This window comes from Fusarium sambucinum, chromosome II (assembly GCF_050947815.1).
Source record: "Fusarium sambucinum isolate potato_lamoka chromosome II, whole genome shotgun sequence".
In the NCBI taxonomy this organism is placed as follows: domain Eukaryota; kingdom Fungi; phylum Ascomycota; class Sordariomycetes; order Hypocreales; family Nectriaceae; genus Fusarium; species Fusarium sambucinum.
Genome location: NC_139293.1, coordinates 3012786 through 3031794, shown reverse-complemented (window position 1 = coordinate 3031794; position 19009 = coordinate 3012786). Strand labels below are relative to the sequence as shown.

General features: G+C 47.7%; 7 protein-coding genes across 7 annotated transcripts; 2 read left to right on the top strand and 5 right to left on the bottom strand.

Annotated features, from left to right (window-relative positions):
- Positions 1 to 2686: 2686 nt before the first annotated feature.
- Positions 2687 to 4222, top strand: FSST1_007827 (uncharacterized protein; the record flags this gene model as incomplete). Its single annotated transcript, XM_083224650.1, has 1 exon — positions 2687 to 4222. The coding sequence occupies one exon, from the start codon at positions 2687 to 2689 to the stop codon at positions 4220 to 4222; it is 1536 nt and encodes a 511-aa protein (XP_083083788.1).
- Positions 4223 to 5153: 931 nt separating this feature from the next.
- On the bottom strand, positions 5154 to 7194 carry FSST1_007826 (sugar porter family MFS transporter; the record flags this gene model as incomplete). Its single annotated transcript, XM_083224649.1, has 10 exons — positions 5154 to 5297; positions 5348 to 5556; positions 5601 to 5718; positions 5764 to 5892; positions 5943 to 5996; positions 6050 to 6079; positions 6128 to 6638; positions 6691 to 6915; positions 6964 to 7040; positions 7093 to 7194. The coding sequence occupies 10 exons, from the start codon at positions 7192 to 7194 to the stop codon at positions 5154 to 5156; spliced, it is 1599 nt and encodes a 532-aa protein (XP_083083787.1).
- Positions 7195 to 7871: 677 nt separating this feature from the next.
- FSST1_007825 (Zn(II)2Cys6 transcription factor) lies at positions 7872 to 9909 on the bottom strand (the record flags this gene model as incomplete). Its single annotated transcript, XM_083224648.1, has 6 exons — positions 7872 to 8026; positions 8076 to 8264; positions 8314 to 8541; positions 8593 to 9031; positions 9079 to 9643; positions 9701 to 9909. 6 exons carry the CDS (start codon positions 9907 to 9909, stop codon positions 7872 to 7874), a joined length of 1785 nt encoding a protein of 594 aa, XP_083083786.1.
- Positions 9910 to 10328: 419 nt separating this feature from the next.
- Positions 10329 to 12023, top strand: FSST1_007824 (FAD dependent oxidoreductase-domain-containing protein; the record flags this gene model as incomplete). Its single annotated transcript, XM_083224647.1, has 1 exon — positions 10329 to 12023. The coding sequence occupies one exon, from the start codon at positions 10329 to 10331 to the stop codon at positions 12021 to 12023; it is 1695 nt and encodes a 564-aa protein (XP_083083785.1).
- Positions 12024 to 12155: 132 nt separating this feature from the next.
- On the bottom strand, positions 12156 to 13583 carry FSST1_007823 (ankyrin repeat-containing domain protein; the record flags this gene model as incomplete). Its single annotated transcript, XM_083224646.1, has 1 exon — positions 12156 to 13583. The coding sequence occupies one exon, from the start codon at positions 13581 to 13583 to the stop codon at positions 12156 to 12158; it is 1428 nt and encodes a 475-aa protein (XP_083083784.1).
- A 904-nt stretch (positions 13584 to 14487) lies between these two features.
- FSST1_007822 (uncharacterized protein) lies at positions 14488 to 16455 on the bottom strand (the record flags this gene model as incomplete). Its single annotated transcript, XM_083224644.1, has 1 exon — positions 14488 to 16455. The coding sequence occupies one exon, from the start codon at positions 16453 to 16455 to the stop codon at positions 14488 to 14490; it is 1968 nt and encodes a 655-aa protein (XP_083083783.1).
- A 942-nt stretch (positions 16456 to 17397) lies between these two features.
- Positions 17398 to 18946, bottom strand: FSST1_007821 (S-adenosyl-L-methionine-dependent methyltransferase; the record flags this gene model as incomplete). Its single annotated transcript, XM_083224643.1, has 10 exons — positions 17398 to 17558; positions 17609 to 17693; positions 17744 to 18110; positions 18160 to 18225; positions 18272 to 18284; positions 18332 to 18359; positions 18411 to 18477; positions 18524 to 18661; positions 18714 to 18757; positions 18833 to 18946. 10 exons carry the CDS (start codon positions 18944 to 18946, stop codon positions 17398 to 17400), a joined length of 1083 nt encoding a protein of 360 aa, XP_083083782.1.
- Between the last annotated feature and the right edge of the window lie 63 nt (positions 18947 to 19009).

Below are 19009 nucleotides of genomic sequence, written 5' to 3'. Positions count from 1 at the left end.
TTTTACATCATTCACCTGCGGTTCTCTGTGAGATAAGAAGAGAGGCGACGGATAGCAAGGACTTGGACATGAGGTTCCAATGACGACGCGTTATGGCCTTTGGTTTTATTCTAATTGTAAGGCCTTGCATTTTAAAGTTTAACTAATATTAATGCTCTGTTGATGCTAACATCAAAGATGCAACACATAGGAATAGACAGTGGCTTTGCAAACATTAAACAATTTCGTTTCTAATTAGACTGGTATATACGTGCAGTCCTACACTATTGACGAAATGGAAAGATGTAGAAGTCACTGTCCAATCTGGCTTTTAATAATGTGAAGATGGTAGCTGAGTCTTGATGTCAATGGGGCTACCCTGGACCGAAACAGATATTTAACCTCGACGTACATGAACAACTAGCCAAGACAATTAGATAGCTTGCAGAAGTGATAAAAGTATGCAGTAGTTGCACGGAACAGTGAATTACTGTTCTAACTATGTAGTGGTAGAATCGTAGGTGATTGTTGAAACTGCTGTGCCATGACTCCAAGATGTGACCCTCATGGTCCTAGATTGTACCAGCCCTCCTAACCAATCACAAGTCGTTGCGGGCGAATGGTTTAGTGGTATAATACTCCCTTAGCATGTTTTCCTCCTCTGGAATCGTCATTGGGAGTGGTCCAGGGTTCGATTCCCTGTTCGTCCAACACAGGTGGTTTAATTCCACTGTTATCCGCTTCTTTTTGTCGATGGTATTTCTACTCTGTACTATATCTATTGCCCATTGCTGTTGTTGCTCACTTCATTTTATTATTTTCCCTCGGCATGGAGACCTTCTCTTGGCACTCTCCATTTTTGCCATTACCAAGTCCAAGCGTTCAATGGATATCTCACGTTCCATGACCAATAAATACCCCGTTTGTAAGGGGTCCCGACGTTCCGATTCTCGTATTCCGCGTTTGCCAATTATCCCTTCTAAATAAAACCTTCAGCTTACTTTAAGCGAAAGCCAAGTCCCCTAAATCTTTAAATCCCCCACCGGGACAGACCAGCCCAGACCTCTAAAATGGGGTTCATGGTGGTGAGATTTTCCACATTCTCAACCCTGTTAATAGCCTACAGAGGGGATGTCTAGATAGTGGATAGGCAAAAAAAGAAGAAATGTGTCACGCGCTTTGTTGCTTGATTGAGGTTAGCGGTGAGATGTGCCATGAATCGACAGGCCAGTTAGTTCTGGTCCGTGAGCTGAAGCAGATGAGGCTATCGTCAATATGGATCATGCTAGTAGACAAACATCGTTGTGTTGCGCCAACAAAAAAACAACAAATATTGAACAGGGTTTGAACTACGAAAAGTGGTCTTCTCGTTTGCGTGCCAGTGAGTTATTGCAGAATTAATAGCAACGGACCAACAGTGAACCTCGTTCAACGTGTCAGGCCCTATCGTGTACGCCAGAAGAATAGGCGCATTGCATTGCATGTATCCTCCAATAAGCCAATCAAGTGCCGTAAATTTTGATGACTTTTCTGTGGAGGGTTTCAAGAATCAAGTCGAGATCGTCGCACCAGCCATGTTGTGCGACGACATCGTTCTCATCTAAGCCCGCCGTTAGAAAAGGAGAGAAAGGGAAAAAAAAGGGCCCGTGCCATGTCAAACACGAAAAACAAAATCATGATCACCACGGCAAACCGGCAGTTGGGAAGAGGGAGAGTCTAGAGAGACGCTGGTAATAAAGTACTGTGCCATCAAAGGAGGGGAAATCCCTCTAGGTACTCTGTACAGAGTACAGAAGTGACATTCGCAATCGGATCAACATGCCGATTGGCTTGTTTCAGTCATGTTGCTTGCGCGGCATGTTGAATGGCTCTGGCAGATTCAAGGTTTTGGGAACAAACGAAAACACTACGTAGTTATGAGCGTGGCTGGCAACCTTGAATTGCTTTCAGACTTTTCAGCTGCTTCTTGACGAGGCTTGTCTCTGCTTTGAGATCTGTGGCGTGCTTGAATGTCACCTCCACTGTTTATGGAAAACTCCGATGGCCTGGCAGAACAGCAGCCACGTTACATGGGCGCAAGCAGTCTGAGCAGCCTGGCAGTACAGTCCCTGAGGATGTTCTATTTCAGGGCTCGGCGTCCCCTAACGCAGCATGATGCCCGCGCTAACTCCAGACAAGCCTCAGCGCCTATGTACTCTGAACACAACGCTCAATCACCAAGTCAGTCAGTTTTATTCAGTGATCAGCGCAAGGATGCCGTACAGCCGCGAAAAGATAGCAGTAATTTGGTATAAACATGTTTCAGAGCAAATTCACTCATAAGCTGTTTACGTGGTGATTGATTGTCCCAGATATACGGTTTCAGGTTTCCGGTACATCCAGTCAAACGTCAAGATCACCACTTACCCTCGCTCCACAGAGTACAGTGCTGCATGTACCTACGGCTAGATCGGATGGCACATTTGGGAGGCAAGGACCTGCACACTTGGCGAAAGCTTGACTACGAGGCGGCGCCTATGACGAAACGAGTTGAGAGCCGTCCCATTGTGGATTCACATTTTAGATCTGTGCCCTGCTGTCAGTGCCAGTATTAAGTTGGGTCAGTCTCGTATAAGTCGAGCCGGAGCCGCTCTTTTTGACACATCTTGGCGTATGGACTTCTTGGACCTCTTACACTCGCTTTTCTTCCTCAAAGGCTCGTGATACCATGCGTTCTCACAGTACCTTGTTGCGTGGCGTGCTCACGCTTGTAGCCATCGCATCTTGTCTGGTTATCCTCCTGACAGTCTTTCATATCAAACTAGCAGACGGTCTATCTATTATACCAGTCCAAGAACGACCCTTCTTCTACGAGCAACAACCAAACAGCCAATCGCCGACAAAAGACACAAAAGAACCCTCCCACGAAGACGACGATACCGAAGCATACCTCGAGCAGAGTGAACAACACCAGGATCATGATTACCGTCTTCTTACAAGCTTGAGGAATAACATGGGCTTTTATAACAAGATCGATGCGAAGTTGACAGGGCACCAACTTATGAACCCGACGCTGCTTGAACTCCCTCGCAATGGGAACAGTACTCACGACTTTCTTGTCATCGCGCGCGCACCTCACGTAGCAAAAAAGATCAAGGACAAACGATATAAACTCGCTCGACAGGTTGCGACGTTTGCGAACCTTACATACAACAACCTCGGCCGTCCAGTGCTGACGACGGGCAAGTGGTCGAGACTCTTGGTCAATGACTTTGGTGGCCCGGAACATCATTGCCAGAAGCAACCCGACATGGATCGTTATGTTGGCCCCGAAGACATGAAGCTCTTTTGGACTCGCACTGGTGAACCGCTTCTTATCTTTACGCATCAGGTTGACGATGAAGTTATGTGTCAGGGTCAGTTCATTATTGACGTGCGCGCTGCCATGCCTGAGCTCGAACAAGCTCTTGGACCCGAGACAACAGCTCTCCTCCCACCAATTCGCTTCAGTGAACCAACTGGTCTTCGCCGCGAAGCCCCAGAAGGCCAAGAATCACATCCTCGATACCAGCGCGAAAAGAATTGGGCGCCCACTCAATCTCCCTTCAGCAGCGACGACGAGCTTCTTCTCATGGTTGAGCCAGGCCAACTCTACCGCTACACATCAAACGAAGACCCCGTCGAGCCCGTTGTCAGTGCCAAAGACCAGCTATCTGCCGTCCAAGAGCCTTACCCACCAAACGCCGAGGCTGGAGCTACATGGCACGCTCAGCGCAGACAGACGTGTATGCACGATGTGATGCTGGACGATAGGCACGTCCACCAGAGCTCGCCGATGCTGAGCGTCACTCTCTGCAACAGAGGAACATGCGAGCCCAATGAGCAGAACACAGTCATGGTGGGAATTGTACAGCGACGCCTGGACCCGCCCATGTCGCCGTTTACGTGGTACGACCGACGGGTAGCGGTATACGAGTCTGCGCCTCCGTATCGAATGATCAGCGTGAGCAAGAAGCTGACATACCATGGAGAGTCAGATGGACGCTACGTCTGGACAGGTTCCATGGTATACTATACGAACCAAACACGATTCCCACCATCAAATCATGGATTTTTGGATGATGAGGTGTGGTTGAGCTTTGGCATCAAAGATTCAGCTGCCGGGTGGTTGGATGTACGGGCAAGGGATTTGGTGGCTGATCATTACCTGTGTCAGGGTGCTTCAGAGGGCTACAAGGGTTCTAGACAGGGCATTTCAGCATAACCTAAGCGAACCATAATGACGGACGGATCTGGGCAAAGCATTCCATTGCATTTTGACGGCGTTGAAGGTTGGGATAGAATAGCGTTAGCGTCAGCATCAGCATCAGCATTTCTTATTTTCTTCTTCAAGATACATATTTCGAACACGAGATAATTGAACGAATCAATTAAAATTATCACGTCATGGGATTAATTGAGTGCCACTGCCAGGTTTACCGTGATTGTCAGGTTTCTACCGGAAAAGGTTAGTTTAGGTATGAGCCGATCGATACGAGCGGCAGTCCACACGACAGCGGACAGCCTTGTGATGGATGATATGACAAGGCATGCTTTCCAGTGGCTGGGTTATGCTTACAATTGAAGCACTATAATTTTAGGTCACTGGTAGCCGTTGATTGTCTGATGGTGGCTTTAGATGGTGTTCGAGTCTTGGGTTCATTGGTGATACAGTACTGCCAAACACAAATAGAATCGCAACCAAAAAATGAGAGTATCGACAAACATTTCTCCAGGGGGTTACTTCCCTCGAGACCTTGCATTAATCTCGAATAATATGATCGACACACGGATCGCACGGCAAACAGTGTCGGCTACATTGTACGGCCTAACCAAGCAAATTTGGTTGTACGACTCCACGTCCACGCGAGGGAACCACTGCGAATGGGGTCTTTTTTCCGGGTTTCAGGTCCACCATAAAGGGTCTATTTATTATCGGGAGATGAGTTAATGACTGATACGAGAATGAAATGAAGAGGACTCGAAAAGCCGACAATACATCCGTGGGTGGACATGCATTAAATTTGCAAGGCATTGGAAGGAAATTGAAAAGTGTTTACAAGAATGGCTCTGATACACGTCAACACATGTTGATCTCATGTGGATTATCCTATGTATTCTGGAGCTTATAACCCAATTGCGCTCAGTACCGTAGATCACGACTTCTCCAGCCTATCAGCTTGAACATCCTCCACATTCTCATCGTCGATTCTCTTCGCACGGCTCGCAGCGATACCCACATCCTCGACTTTGGAGAAATCTGCAATACCAAAGACTTCGTCCATACGTTCAAGCGAGATCTGTGGGTAATTAGTCTCCGCATGTACCTCAACGGACAGGGACTACTTACTCCCTTGGTCTCAGGGATCCAATACGCAGCAATGGCCATGAACAAGTTGAAGGATCCAAAGATAAAGTATGCTCGGTATGGATCATGAAGGAGCATGACGGGGGTTGACTTTGATACTGCCAGATTGTGGACCCAGTGAGTAAAGGAGGCCAGGGCGACGTTGTATGCACGTAGGCGGTTCGTAGGTATTTCGGACACATAGATCCAGGCTACACCATTAGCAAAACACTTTATTTCGACGTCCAGTACTCACAAACAGGTCCCCAACTCATGTTGAAAGCTGCAGCGAAGATGTACACCATCGCCAGTGCAGCAATGCCTGCTGGAGGAGGATGGTCGTTTTCTCCAGGCTCAGGACCGAAGCGGAGGTACTAGGCATGTCAGCTTGAGTCGAGATGCATGTCAATGATACCTACAAAACCGATGAAGAACATGCAAAATGCTTGGATAGCACCGCCAATCATAAATGATTTACGCCGACCAAGGGAATCAGCCAGGAAGAAGATGAAGATCAAGCATGTCACGACCTTGACTACACCGTAGATCTGGTGGTGTCAATACATGTATATTGTGAGGTGTGGATGACTGTACTTACACCTTGTGCGAATAACGCTGTCGTAGTACTTGAGAGTCCTAGACCTTTGAAGATCTGAATGGTCAGTATGATCCATGATGAGAAATACCGCCTCATAAAAGACTTACAGTCGGGGCGTAATAGTTGATAGCACCAGTCTAGACGTTGTTAGCAACTCATTAGCAAAAGCCTTTGTCAACACTTACACCTGTCCACTGCCCAAGCGTGACTATACCGACCGTCAACAATGCCCTCTTCCTGTTCCAAGGTAGCGTCCAGCACTCTTTTTGAAGGGCCCAAAACCCTGTATCCTGCATGACCGCATTCTCCTGGTCAATCTGCGTCTTGAGCTCCAATAACTCCTGCTGGATATACGGATGATCAACAGGTAACTTCCTCACGTCGGACAGAACAGCGCCAGCCTTTTCCCACTGATCCCTGGAAGCAAGCCATCGTGGCGATTCCGGGCAGAATATCATGCTGAAGAAGAGAAGAGCTGGACAGATTGATTGACAGGCGAGAGGAACCATCCAAGTTGCTTTGCCGGGTAGGTGAAGTAGGGAGCCATAGTTAATGAAGTAGGCTGTCATACCTCCGAGAACCAGCAGGAGCTGAAAGAAACCAACGAGAAAACCACGGATGGCACGGGGTGAGTTTTCAGAGACATAAGTTGGTGCGAGCATTGTTCCTGCGCCGAGGCCAAGACCTTCGATGAAGCTGTATCTCGTCAGAAATATGCACACTGACATGATAAGCAGAAGATATATACCGGCCAATGTAGAATGCAGAGAGATGACCATAGGAAAACGCTTGCATGATTCCACCGATGAAACCAGTGATGGCAACAAGAAGTAGAGCGGGCTTACGGCCCTTGCGATCTGCAAAGGGACTTGAAAGGAGAGCTCCACCAATGGCACCGGCTTGCATTGTAGTGACGAGATTACCAGCAAGGTCAGCGCGTGCTTGATCAGAACGACCGTTCATACCAAACTCTCTAGAAAGACGTCAGTATGGAAGTTTACCGCTGAAACATGTGACGAACCGCTGAAAGTCTGGCATAGCGAGAACACCACCAATGATACCAGCGTCAACACCGAAAAGGGCTCCGGCGAAACATGCCTTGCATTGTCAGCAAATGAGTATGCCAAAGTCTGATAGGTTATTGGCTTACCGAAGCAGTCAAAGCGATTACTCGCCAGTTGTAAATCTCTGGAGGATCAACGCGAATAGCATCGTTGCGCACGATGCGCTTGAACATTCCATGTATCGTCATCTTTACTCTTGACACACTCTTCTCCGCGGAGGAAAAAATGCACAGTTGAAGAGGATATTGAAGAGACGGAAATAAAAGCTTACGAGAGCATCCCGATTTAAGTAGTGGAGTCACGGCTCGATTGCATAAGTGCGAGCCTTATTTGTCTTAATGCCCGGGATAAGGTGTGATATCAATGCGGGGTTGAGATAGAGGCATGATTGTTTGTCTCTGTAGATCATTCTGGGGGAGTTACAGATCGGGGAGTATCGCTTGCTGATCAGGTAGTGATTTGCTTCGGGGAGTGTCGGTTACAGATCAACAAGTGTTGGTTGGATAGCAAAAGGGGAAAAGCCAGCCGCTGAGGTGATTTTTGGAGTTCAGTGGGTTCATGAATGCCTATTGTTGGGGATCAATGACTTTAGTGCTCTGTCGTATTGCTGCAACCTTTCGGACTTAGCAGAGGGGGCTGCAGCCAACATGCAGGTTAGCTGACGCCCAGGGTTCGAATGAAACATTGGCTCACGAGGAACATTTATGAGTGGGGAGTATCTCGAATAATGGCGTAGTTATGTGCTTGCAAGGGTTAGAAAGTCTCACCTCCAAGTTCTGAAGCATAGGAACTCAATAGATTACGAGCGGACTCGAGATGCTATATACGCTATTCTTTCAATGATCTCCCAATTTTAGCTATTCTATCAAGTTTGACTATCCCAAAGAGCATCAGGATTCTTCCAAATCTCTTCCAGCTCCGACCTGAGTGAAGGCGTGGGCCATCCGCATCTTTTCTGACAAGAATCCAACATCTCCAAGACAGCCTCCTTCTGACGAGGATCTTGCGTAAACATACCAGCTATATCCTGAATTAGTAAAAACACTAGATGTGTACGATACGAACCTACCGATGAAGAGACATTGTGAGGACAACATGCTTGACGCGTCTTCGTTGAGAGTCATGCCAATCCCACAGACTATATCGATACTCTGTTGCGTTTCTTTTTGAAGCTTTAGCAGACCTTGTATGCCGTCAAGTTGTGGCTCGTGAGCTGCAATGAGAATTCGGGAGCAATGATGAAGCTGCACCGCAAGTCCTATCTTCAGTCAGTTGTATAGATGTCAAATGAAGACGACGTTACATACCAAAGCATTGTGGATGTATGAGATGCGGTTTGAAGACATCGGTCCCATAATGGCCCATGGTAGGCAATGCCGAGAACTCAACTGTCAAATGAGACTGCCATTCGATCAACATGTTCTTCAGAGCCTTTGCCCAGCTTATCCTCTCCACCATGCCACCTTCCATCTCAACCGACGAGTCGACGGCACAGAAATTAATGACCTGCGCCATGATCCAGACAGCTCTTGAAGCTAGTTCATGAGTATCTAGCTCCGCATATCCTTTTTTGGGCACCCACGTACTATACGTTCTCCTCTTCTCGCGAAAAGCAACCCAAATATCTTGTCGTAGCCAGGCCCACCACGTTGTACTTTCAAGACTTGACGTTTCTACTTCAATCTGTCTTGATCTTAGTATCCGAAACACACCTTGGAGGTGCTTCTGCCAGTCTTGTCGTGATCCGCGTAACATTTCATACGTTGACACCATGAGCGTCGTAGCCATTAGTTCCTGGCTGTTCTGATACGTCGAGTACCGCATAGCCTTTTGAACATAGTGTAACGTTTGGTAGTAATAGTGCAAGGCTATATTTTGGTCAGGACGTTGATTCGGTGGAATGCCTTCGTCGAGAGACTGATGGTAGCTTGATAATGCAAGGATGGCGTTAAGAAGACCTGCATTTCGCACAGCGAGATGTGGCACTCTTGTGGAGAAGGTTCTGGCTGGATCGAACAAGTCGAGCTGGAAGTGTTAATACTAGGCCCCAATCAGAGAGTCAATCAACCTACCCATGAGCATATTCTATGCAAAAAGTTCCGAAACAGGCCCTGCTCTTGATCGAGTAGTGATATGCCCTCGGAAGCCTGCCATAGGCTTTCCTCTGAGATTTTCGAATTGCGACTGGTTCGTCTGTTGGATATCTCTGGCTGTGTGTCAATGGCCCTTGTTGCTCTCTGTAATGGTGTGATTTCGCTTTCGACTTGACCATCTGGAGTTGTATCAAGAAGATCGCCCTGCAACGCATCTGGTTCTAGGACTTCTTCGTTTGGGGCGTCATTGGTTAGAATTCCGAACCATTGAACTGCAGCTGCACTTGCAGATGAGGCTGGCGTCGTTGAAGCTGAATCTGACCGTTCTGCAAACCAGTCTGTTGGGTGAAGCTCATGCTGCGGTTGTACTGTTGTATCTGTGTTTAGACTACCGTCGAAGTGTAGTTGATCTCGAGATGCACCTGGCCCCAATGCTACATGAGATTGGGACGCAGCAATAGACCGAACTGTGTGTGTGAGTTCATCTTGGGTGCTGATGATCTGCCCCAATTGGCGAAGGATTTCCAAAGTAGCTGGATCAAACCTATGCAGTTGGCATTAATAGGACACTGAGGACAAATCAGTTATGGAAGCAACGCACTGCGATAGATTCCTCTCAGCGTTATCGTAAGAACAAGGAATGCTCAACGCTGCACAAAACCCACACGTAGGCTGCACGTTGTCGCACTTTGTCTTCCTGGCGCGACATACATGACACGCCGTCAAACCTCTTTTACGAGGGTACCTCTTGTCTGACGTCGGTAGACGAGCCCGCTTTGGACCATTCTTTGTCTTTGCCACGTCTGGCATTGTCTCTTTGTGTTTTTATTGCGGGTATGAAAGGCGACAAAGAGATCAAGGATCGGGGAGATTTGATCAAAGTACCCGAAAACGAGGAAACAAAGACGGGGCGGGGGATTTGCAATGACTGCATGTCGTGTCAGACAATTTGTCTTGGCAACTGTTGGTTCCAGGGCGTCTTGTGACGGCTATTGGGCCTCGTGCATATTAAGTGCTGAGATATTGGTGTGTAACCCCTCACGGGGATTGTCGGGCGTGGAAATGTAATGGTAGATGGCAGTAAAAGAGATAGTCCCGGGAACACGAAGTTGATCATAAGCATAAGATCCGAGTGATGTTACAAAAGAGACATTTTCCCAGAAAATAAACATTTCCAGTTTACAGATTGATCTTTAGTGCTTTATTTTCACACTCACATTTCACTCATCATGGGTGACCTTGACCTTGATCAGCCACAAGCCTCAAACCCTGTCTCATCCTGGCAGACAGCTCATATCCACACGCGCCCCAAGTCTTTTTCAACAGACATCCTCATTGTCGGCGGCGGTCTAGGAGGTGTCGCTGCAGCTCTCGGTGCTCTTCGCAGAGGTCGTCGCGTTTTATTAACAGAAGAATACGAATGGCTAGGCGGTCAATTGACGAGTCAAGCGGTGCCACCAGATGAACATACCTGGGTTGAGCAATTCGGCGTTACGCGCTCGTACCGCGCTCTGAGAGATGGCGTCAGACAATATTACCGCGACAATTACCCCCTGACAGAAGATGCAAGGCGGAGACCTCAGCTGAACCCAGGTGCTGGACATGTCAGCAAGCTTTGTCATGAGCCAAGAGTTGCAGTGGCCGTTATTGAAGCCATGCTGATGCCGTTTATTGGCAGCGGCTTACTGGTTGTTAAGAAGCGAGTCAAGGCTGTTTCTTGTGATATGTTGGGACAGGTCGTTCAATCTATAACATTCCGGAAGCTGGATATACAGGACACTTTTACCGTCGATGCGAAATATGTCATTGACGCGACAGAACTTGGGGATTTGCTGCCCATGACAAACACTCCCTATGTTACCGGCTTCGAATCGCGAAAGGACACGGGAGAACCAAGTGCACCCGAAGAAGCACAGCCTCAAAACTCACAGGCGGTTTCTATCTGTTTCGCCGTGGATCATGTCGAAGGACAAGACAATACAATTCCCAAGCCGGAGAAATACGATCACTGGCGAAAATGTCACCCCGACTTCTGGGGCGCGCCACTGCTTGGCCTCAAAGCACCTCACCCTCGAACCCTTGAGATCGTTGAACGAGAGTTTACGCCGAATCCTAATGATGATCCAGCTTCGGTCATCTCTGATCAGCGCAAGTCTGGAGGAGACATGAATCTCTGGACATTCCGACGTATTGCGGCCAAGGACAACTTTACGCCTGGGGCTTATCAGTCTGATATCTGCCTTGTGAACTGGCCCATGATTGACTACTTCGAGAAACCCATCATCGATGTTTCCGAAGACGAACTACAAGAGCGTCTTGCTGAAGCAGCGTCTTTGTCCTACAGCATGCTGTATTATCTACAGACAGACTGTCCCCGCGCAGATGGTAAAGGTACAGGCTATCCTGGCCTTCGGTTGAGAGGCGACATCACTGGTACAGAACACGGTCTGGCCATGGCACCCTACGTCCGGGAATCGCGCCGCATCAAAGCTGTCACAACGGTCGTCGAGCAAGATTTGTCCCTTGATGTCCGCGGCTCCAAGGGTGCAGTACACTACCCTGATAGTGTAGGAGTAGGCATGTACCGCATCGATCTTCATCCATCCACTGGTGGAGACAACTATATCGACGTGGCATGCTGCCCATTTGAGATCCCCCTCGGAGCTTTGATCCCTCTGGAGAGACCAAATCTTCTGGCTGCATCCAAGAATATTGGCACGACACACATCACCAATGGATGTTATAGGTTACACCCTGTGGAGTGGAACATTGGCGAGGCTGCGGGCCTATTAGCGGCACATTGCCTCGATCAGGATTTATCACCGCATAATGTGCAGAGGAACAAAGAGCTATTTAGAGTGTTCCAAGGCATGATTATCAAGGAGGGTCTTGAGACGGAATGGCCTGATGTTTCTGGATACTGAGATGGGTCAACGTCATTGTCATCAAATAAGATTAGAGCATAGCGATCTAAATACAAGATAAGAAGATTTGTATGACCAGAGTTGATCGCCGATCCTCGAAACAATACCAACAGTCACGGCATTGAAAGATTTTCAAGCCTTCCCGGCAGCGACCTCGTAAGATGGCGGTGGAACATCAGGTGCATGAACTTCAGTTGTAGAAGGACCTGCGGGTGAATTCCTGGCATGCGGTATTCGCGGCTCTCCCGTGAGACCAAGGATCTCGAGAAAGTCTCTTCTCTTCAAAGCCTTGATAAACTTGATCGCACTCTCGTTCACATCCGCCATCGGGTTAGCTCCATGATCCATGAACAACTTGGCCATGTTGAAGTCAAGCCTCAAAATTGCCAGCATCAGCGGCGTTCTGTTCAAGCCGTCCACTTCGTTGATATCAACACCGTGAGATAAGAGACTTTTGACGTGATTGCGGTGGTTCACGTCAATCGAGTATGTTATCATAGTTTGACCTCCCAACATGCGTACCTTGGTCCCTGCACCGCGGATGAGCAGTTCTTCGACAACTTCTGGACTGGCTGTTTCCACAGCATGGCAGATCGCAGGCAGTCCGAACGTTATATCCGTGGCGTCATGGTCAGCGCCGTTGTCCATGAGCATTCGCAGGACTTCCAGCTTGTCATCCTTCTTTAGAAAAGGGTTCCTGATGACTTTTATGAGGACGGGTTGGTTTTGGGCATCTGTAAGTCCTAGATCAACACCGGCAGCCACAAGCTGTCTGAGAATATCTAAGCGCTTTTTGTTGATGGTGTACTCGAGGATCGTCGTGCAAAGGATAGTGGCTGGGTTGGTTTGGGCTCCCTTTTCTAGAAGTAGCTTCACTAGTTTCGCATTTCCGGTCTGAATAGCAATGTTGAGAACCGAATTTCTTTGGACATCGTGACTGTTTACATCTGCGCCATGCTCGAGCAATGCATAAACAATGTCAACTTGGTCCTTCTTGACAGCCTGTGCGAGAACACTACCACCGGCCACTGTAGATGCATCCGGGTTGGCACCGTTCTCCAGGAGGAACCTCACACCTGCCAGGTTCCCCTTGTTTAGAACCTCGATAAAACACGGCTCACCAGATTTAGACGCTTCATTCACGTCCTCACCAGAGTCAAGCAGCATTTTACAGACATTCAAACTTCCCACGGCCGCAGCTTTGAAGAGAGGAGGTAGCTTATTTGTAGTTGCTCCCATGGAAAGAAGTAGGTGACTAGTTCCCGCTTGGTCATGTAGAATGGCGCACTTGATAGGTGTGTTGCCATCCTCATTGCGGCCGTGGACGTTGGCGCCTTGTGAGACGAGACCCGAGACCTGTTGTTCGTCACCACGCATAGCCGCGTGGCACAACGCTGAAACCAGGGGATCAGGTTTCGAACGAAAGCCGGATTTTAAAGTTTTGAAGAAAGAGAATCGATTGGATTGTGCTGGACTGGTTGGGGATGTGTATGGTGGAGGTACGTCGAAGCCGTTCGTGGCCTGTTGCCCGGCATTGGTATCCTGCTGTAGATTTCCCATGCTTTCCTCACTAATTGTAGTCAAAGTATGAGAAGATGTTTCAATAGATTTGAAGGAATGAGGAAAGATTGATAAAAGACCACGGGGACACGGCCTTTCTAGGAGGGAGCCTAACAGTTGTGATATAAGGTCGAAAAACGATCGAGCGATGGTATTACTACACCACTGTGCATATATGGTGACGTAGATTAGTAGCCAGGGACAAAGTCCTAGTGGCTTAAATAGCGCTAACAGCCCTGCCGGCCAACCCCAGCGCTTAAACGAACAGGAAATAGGAAATGTCAGTGCACCTGGGGATATCAGAAGAGACAAAGGCACCCACAGGCCTCCCATCCCAGAACTTGATACAGTCTATAGGCTGTCAATTAATAAGTGGCTTAGATGACCTAAGAATACGTAGTTCGAATGACTCTTTTCCGAGATGCACTGCCAAGTGTCCATAGGAGGGCTGATCAACGCTAGCCTCTCTGGAATCGAAATGGTTGCGCAAATCCTTCCACCACTACGTTTATGGCAGTCCTTTCGAGGTACCTTTTACAACTGCATAATGTCCATCCCGATACAGTAACCCTTTCGAATAACGTCAAAATGGGCATATTAGGGCCGCAGAAGATATTCAAGAATCCCAATTAAGTAATGACCGACATGGTTCATCACTCGTCAGTACCTATTTCATTGATTCATTGGCTAATGAAGACAGTAAGACGGCGCAGAGAAACTTTCAGTAACTCCGAGTTGATTTCGCATGTGAAAAAAGCTTATGGTGAGTATCTCTGTGCATGGATTGGCCTAGAAAGTCTGGTAGCGGCGCAGCTGCAACACAACGGGTGATCCAACATAGCATGTATTGCAATAACGAAATGAATCGGAACATATTTGAATCGAACCAGCTCTTGAATAATATCTACCTATAACTGGAAACATGGAGCCACTCATCTATCGCCGCAAGTGACGGGCGTGGCAAGTCTCTATATCGTTGTTCATCATACGTCTCCTCCAATGCCTTTCGCAACATTTTCCCCTTTCTGACCAGTACCCTGCTTGCACAGGCTGGGTCATTGCTTTTCACAAAACTATTCGCTTTATCCTCAGCCTGGCTCCTCAACCGTTGTAAGATATCGCTCTCTTCCTTTTGTACAAGACAGAGCCGACACCGACACTCAAAGTTCCACGTCTTGCGAAAAGCAGCCTGTCTCACTTCGCAACTGGTTGACTCGTCATAGGCATGGGTGATCTCCTCGCCGGCAGCTATCCCTCTCGCAGCACGAAAGAGTATAAGATCGCCAATAAAGTCTTTCTTTGCGTTGGGTATGCATGAGTGGTTGATGTACGATGCTCGGACCCATAGACCTGTGCTTGCATTGCTGATGTCTTCGTCTTCTGTTTGCTGCCCTAACCCAAATGCGTTGTGCTGGACAATATCGTGAATTTGAAAGGTATCAATGACAGGGACGTCATCGACTTGGATTAGTTTCTGCCCAGTACCATCGTAGTTCCCATGTAAACCTAGTATCTTTTCAACTTGGGAAGGGTTGTTGAGTAGCTTTTGAACAACAGCTTTGTGTAAACCTGCTGGGAAGACTTTAATAGCAGCGTCTTTTCGAGTATCGCATACTAAAGCGCTGAAAGTCTCAGGCTCGTGGCTCCAGGCCACAGAAAAAGCCTTCTCACACAAAATAACTTCATTTGGACTTATATCCCTTGTAGCGAAGAGGCCACGGCCAGCGCCAGGACTAGGCTTGATCTCGGTAGGCCCATTGAACGACGCAGCGTCAGGTCTTCCTCCAGTTTTCGTGAGTGAGCTGACAATTTTGCTCATGTTATAGACACCGTCTGCAGCTTCTCGAAGTCTGATATCGGTTCTTTTCACATGCAGTTTCACATGTTGGTCATCAGGCTGGAGCCTCGCTTGTTGTTCAAAGTACGACTTGGCCTGTATGAATTCGCTCTGACCGTAAGCGGCTAGACCTGCTCGATTATAGGCTTTTGCGTTGAGACTCTTAAGGGTACCCCTCTGATTGTGTGTAATAGAAGACAAGGCATCATACTTTGCTTCGTCAAACCTCTGGAGTTGTAAGTTGACGTAGGATCTGTTCCTGTATATATCGTTTTGTAGGGTCTCGTCTGACTTGCTATCAGAGAGTAGCTTTAATCCTTGGGTGTAGTAGAAGTGGGCGAGTGAGAGATCCTTCTTCTTCAAGAGAGCATGGTTGCCTTTCTCTTTATATGCTTCGGGTGGAAGGCATTCCTGTGAAGATGCATCGTTTGGTTCTTGTCGCCATGACTCAGGATTGTAATTTATTTCCGTGACGATCAGATCTGAAGGATGGTCCACTTGTATAATAGACTCTCCCTGGGTATTGAGTGTGTAGTAAGGCTCTTTGACAACAAGCTCGGAGGCTGTATCCAAAATGTCGTGAGTATATTGAGATTTGTGTATCGACAACTCAATACGCTCGACATCACTAGAAGACCTGTCTTGCACAACGGCCCACGACGATGCTTCGAGGATAGCTGCTGGAGAAACACGGCGCAAGGAGAGAAAAAAACCTCTGTGGTGTGACTCCATGCGTAGGTCATTTAGGTGCATTGGTTCAAGATCATTGAGATTCTTCATGCAAGGTAGGTACGGCTCACCAATGCCATACGCTGGCATTGTTTCCTTGGTTTTCCTTGACGCACCAAGTCCAAATGCTGTAGAAGATATGTCTTGCATCAAGGATGTCGATACTGCTTGTTCAATCAAGTCTTTGGCGTCTTTGTGTTCTCTTGCTCGCCCCATTCGTTCTTTCCGATGTTTCAGTCTATTACAGACGGTTGTCTGTATACGGGCTGATTCCTCGGGTGACATGAACAGAGTGTTTGAAGTCATTGCTGATGGATCTGACTCTTGATGTTATGGATGATTATACAATAAGAGACAAATGTAGTATGAACTGAAGAAATAAATGTCAAAGAAGGATGAGGGATCATATATATAGATTGATGCTTACTGTTTGACCACATTGACTAATCCTTGACGAGAAACTATACTCAATCATGAAGGCAAAGACACCACTTCAATCGAGATCAAAGACTGTCAGACCGATGAGTGTTACGGTATAAGAGCATAGCGGCGCAGGGAACGCAGTTGACTCATAGATCGCATCTCATGGTCTATCTCCATTTACGAATTCTGCTGTAGTTTTGCAACTCGATTCTCGTCGTTAAACGATAATAGCGACAAATCAAGTAATTTAGAATCCGACCCAGCCACTCACAGCGTCCTGAACCAGCTTCTAGGGTTAGTGTTACCTCTAAAACACCTGCAAACGTCCTGGAAGGATTTGACTCAGTGGTCGATGACAGCCAATTAAGAGGCTTCCTTTCCGAGCTAACCAATCGAAGGGAGACGGCGTTGTGACGCATCATCTACATACTATCGTACATACTACAGGGGAAGAAAGAAAACAATACAAAACGTTTCCTTGACATTCAAGGTTGTCACTATATCTGGTTATCAAGGCACCAAGGACCTCAGTCTCTCAGGTGAGTGAGTACATTTTGGATGAGAATAGTTTCTTTAGGGGATTAACACGTGCATTTGTCCGTAATCCCGAGTTTTGAACACGAGCGTCATATAATAAATGACATCAAATAGTATACCTCCAGTAAATGATGCAACAAAAGGCCACCGGTGTGAGCTAATATATAGCCAATGTCTAAAAGAATGAACAACGATGCATGTGTACGATATGCACTCAATCCACGTCAAACCTGAACCACCCACTGTTTGTATTTTATCCGTATATCTTTGGCATTTCTGTCGCTGTGACTAAGCCTGAGACTCCTCTCCCTTTCGAGCATAGACGTATCGAACAGTCATGTAGGGATGAACCTTGCGGTTACGGAGGAACTTGCGCATCTCCATGAGGAAGACTTGGTACTCGTCGTCAGGCCATTGGAGGATGGTCTTCCAAAGGAGGAGCGTGTAGCCTGAAATATTGTTAGAAGATGCATTGGAATCTCGGATAAGAGTATCTTACCTTCAAGGTCATTCTCGAGTGTGGCTCGGACAAAGTTTCCGACTTCCCTCAACTCAGGGTCCTTCGGCCACCCACCGATAGGGAACTAAACCACAAGTCAGCAAGGTATTTTGAAACCATCAGCTTGATACCCACCTTGTACTCAATACTCTTGATATCAGTGAACCCGGCCTCGTGAATTCCCCTTTCCTGCAGTTCTCCATCTTGAACAAAGAACGAGTTCCCCAGCAATTTACCTCCCTCAGTAAACAATTTTGCCCAGATCTTTAGACAGTCAATATCATCAGTAGTGCCGTCGTCGCTGCGAATTCGCACATCAGCCTCGCCGGATTGAATCCAACCATCTACGGCACAGCAGCGGTAGGCCTCTTTAAAGAGAGAGGCCCAGTCCTTAATGGCGCCAAAGAGGTAGCGGATATGGATGAAGTCAAAAGTGTTGTCATCCCACGTCCAGCGGAGCGTGGCGTCGTCGATCTCAAACTTTACATTGGGAGGGACCCAACTAAGAATTGTAAGTGAAGGTCAACCAACAGGGAGGAGGAACATCTTACGTAGGCTGGATTGGTGACAAATCAGAGCCAATGACTTCAGCTTCAGGATACTCGTCTGCAAAGTCGCTGTGAAAGGTCAGTATGTGCGGGATAAAGAAAGCGAAAAGCTTACATGGCCCAGATGCCTATGAGACATTAGCTGTGTTAAGTTGACATCCACTGCAAGACTTACCAGTTCCGGTGCCGACGTCAAGTACTTTCTACTCGCTGTAAGTAAGTCAAGTCATATGACCAACAATGCATGCACATACCTGCACGTTAGACTTGACAGGTGCAAGGAAGAGCTTCCCGCCCAAAAGCTGTGTCAAAGCTTGGTGGCTGTCCAGCATAAGCAAGGTTTCACCTGTCTAGAATAGTCACTTACTTGATGTCAATCGAGGCAGACTGTTGCTCATCGTTGGGAGTAAAGTACTCAGTAGGGTGTCTATCGCTGTGAAACGTTCGGCCCTGAATAGTGCGGTATTCAAGAATGCTCGACGTGATGGAAGCAGTGGAGCTGGCGCTTTAAACAAGAGTAAGCAGATGCAGCCAAGAGGAGTATCGGCATGTCTCACGCATCGTCACCAACAGCAGAATCAGTTTCACTCTCGTCACCATCCTGGCGACAGCTGTCAGCGCCTATTCATGGGTACGTTTCATGTCGTAACGAAATGGATATTGGCTTTTGGCTCACCTGTGGATCAGCAGCGGGAACTAACTCTGGCTGCGGCGCCGGAGCCGACTCAACGGCCGACGCTAGGTCGGACCGGGCCGTGGGAGCAGCGACAGTCGCAGGCTGGTCGGACATTGTCTTGGTATGGATGACAAAATCCGTCTGTCACAGTAAGCACGAACTGTAATCGGGAGGATC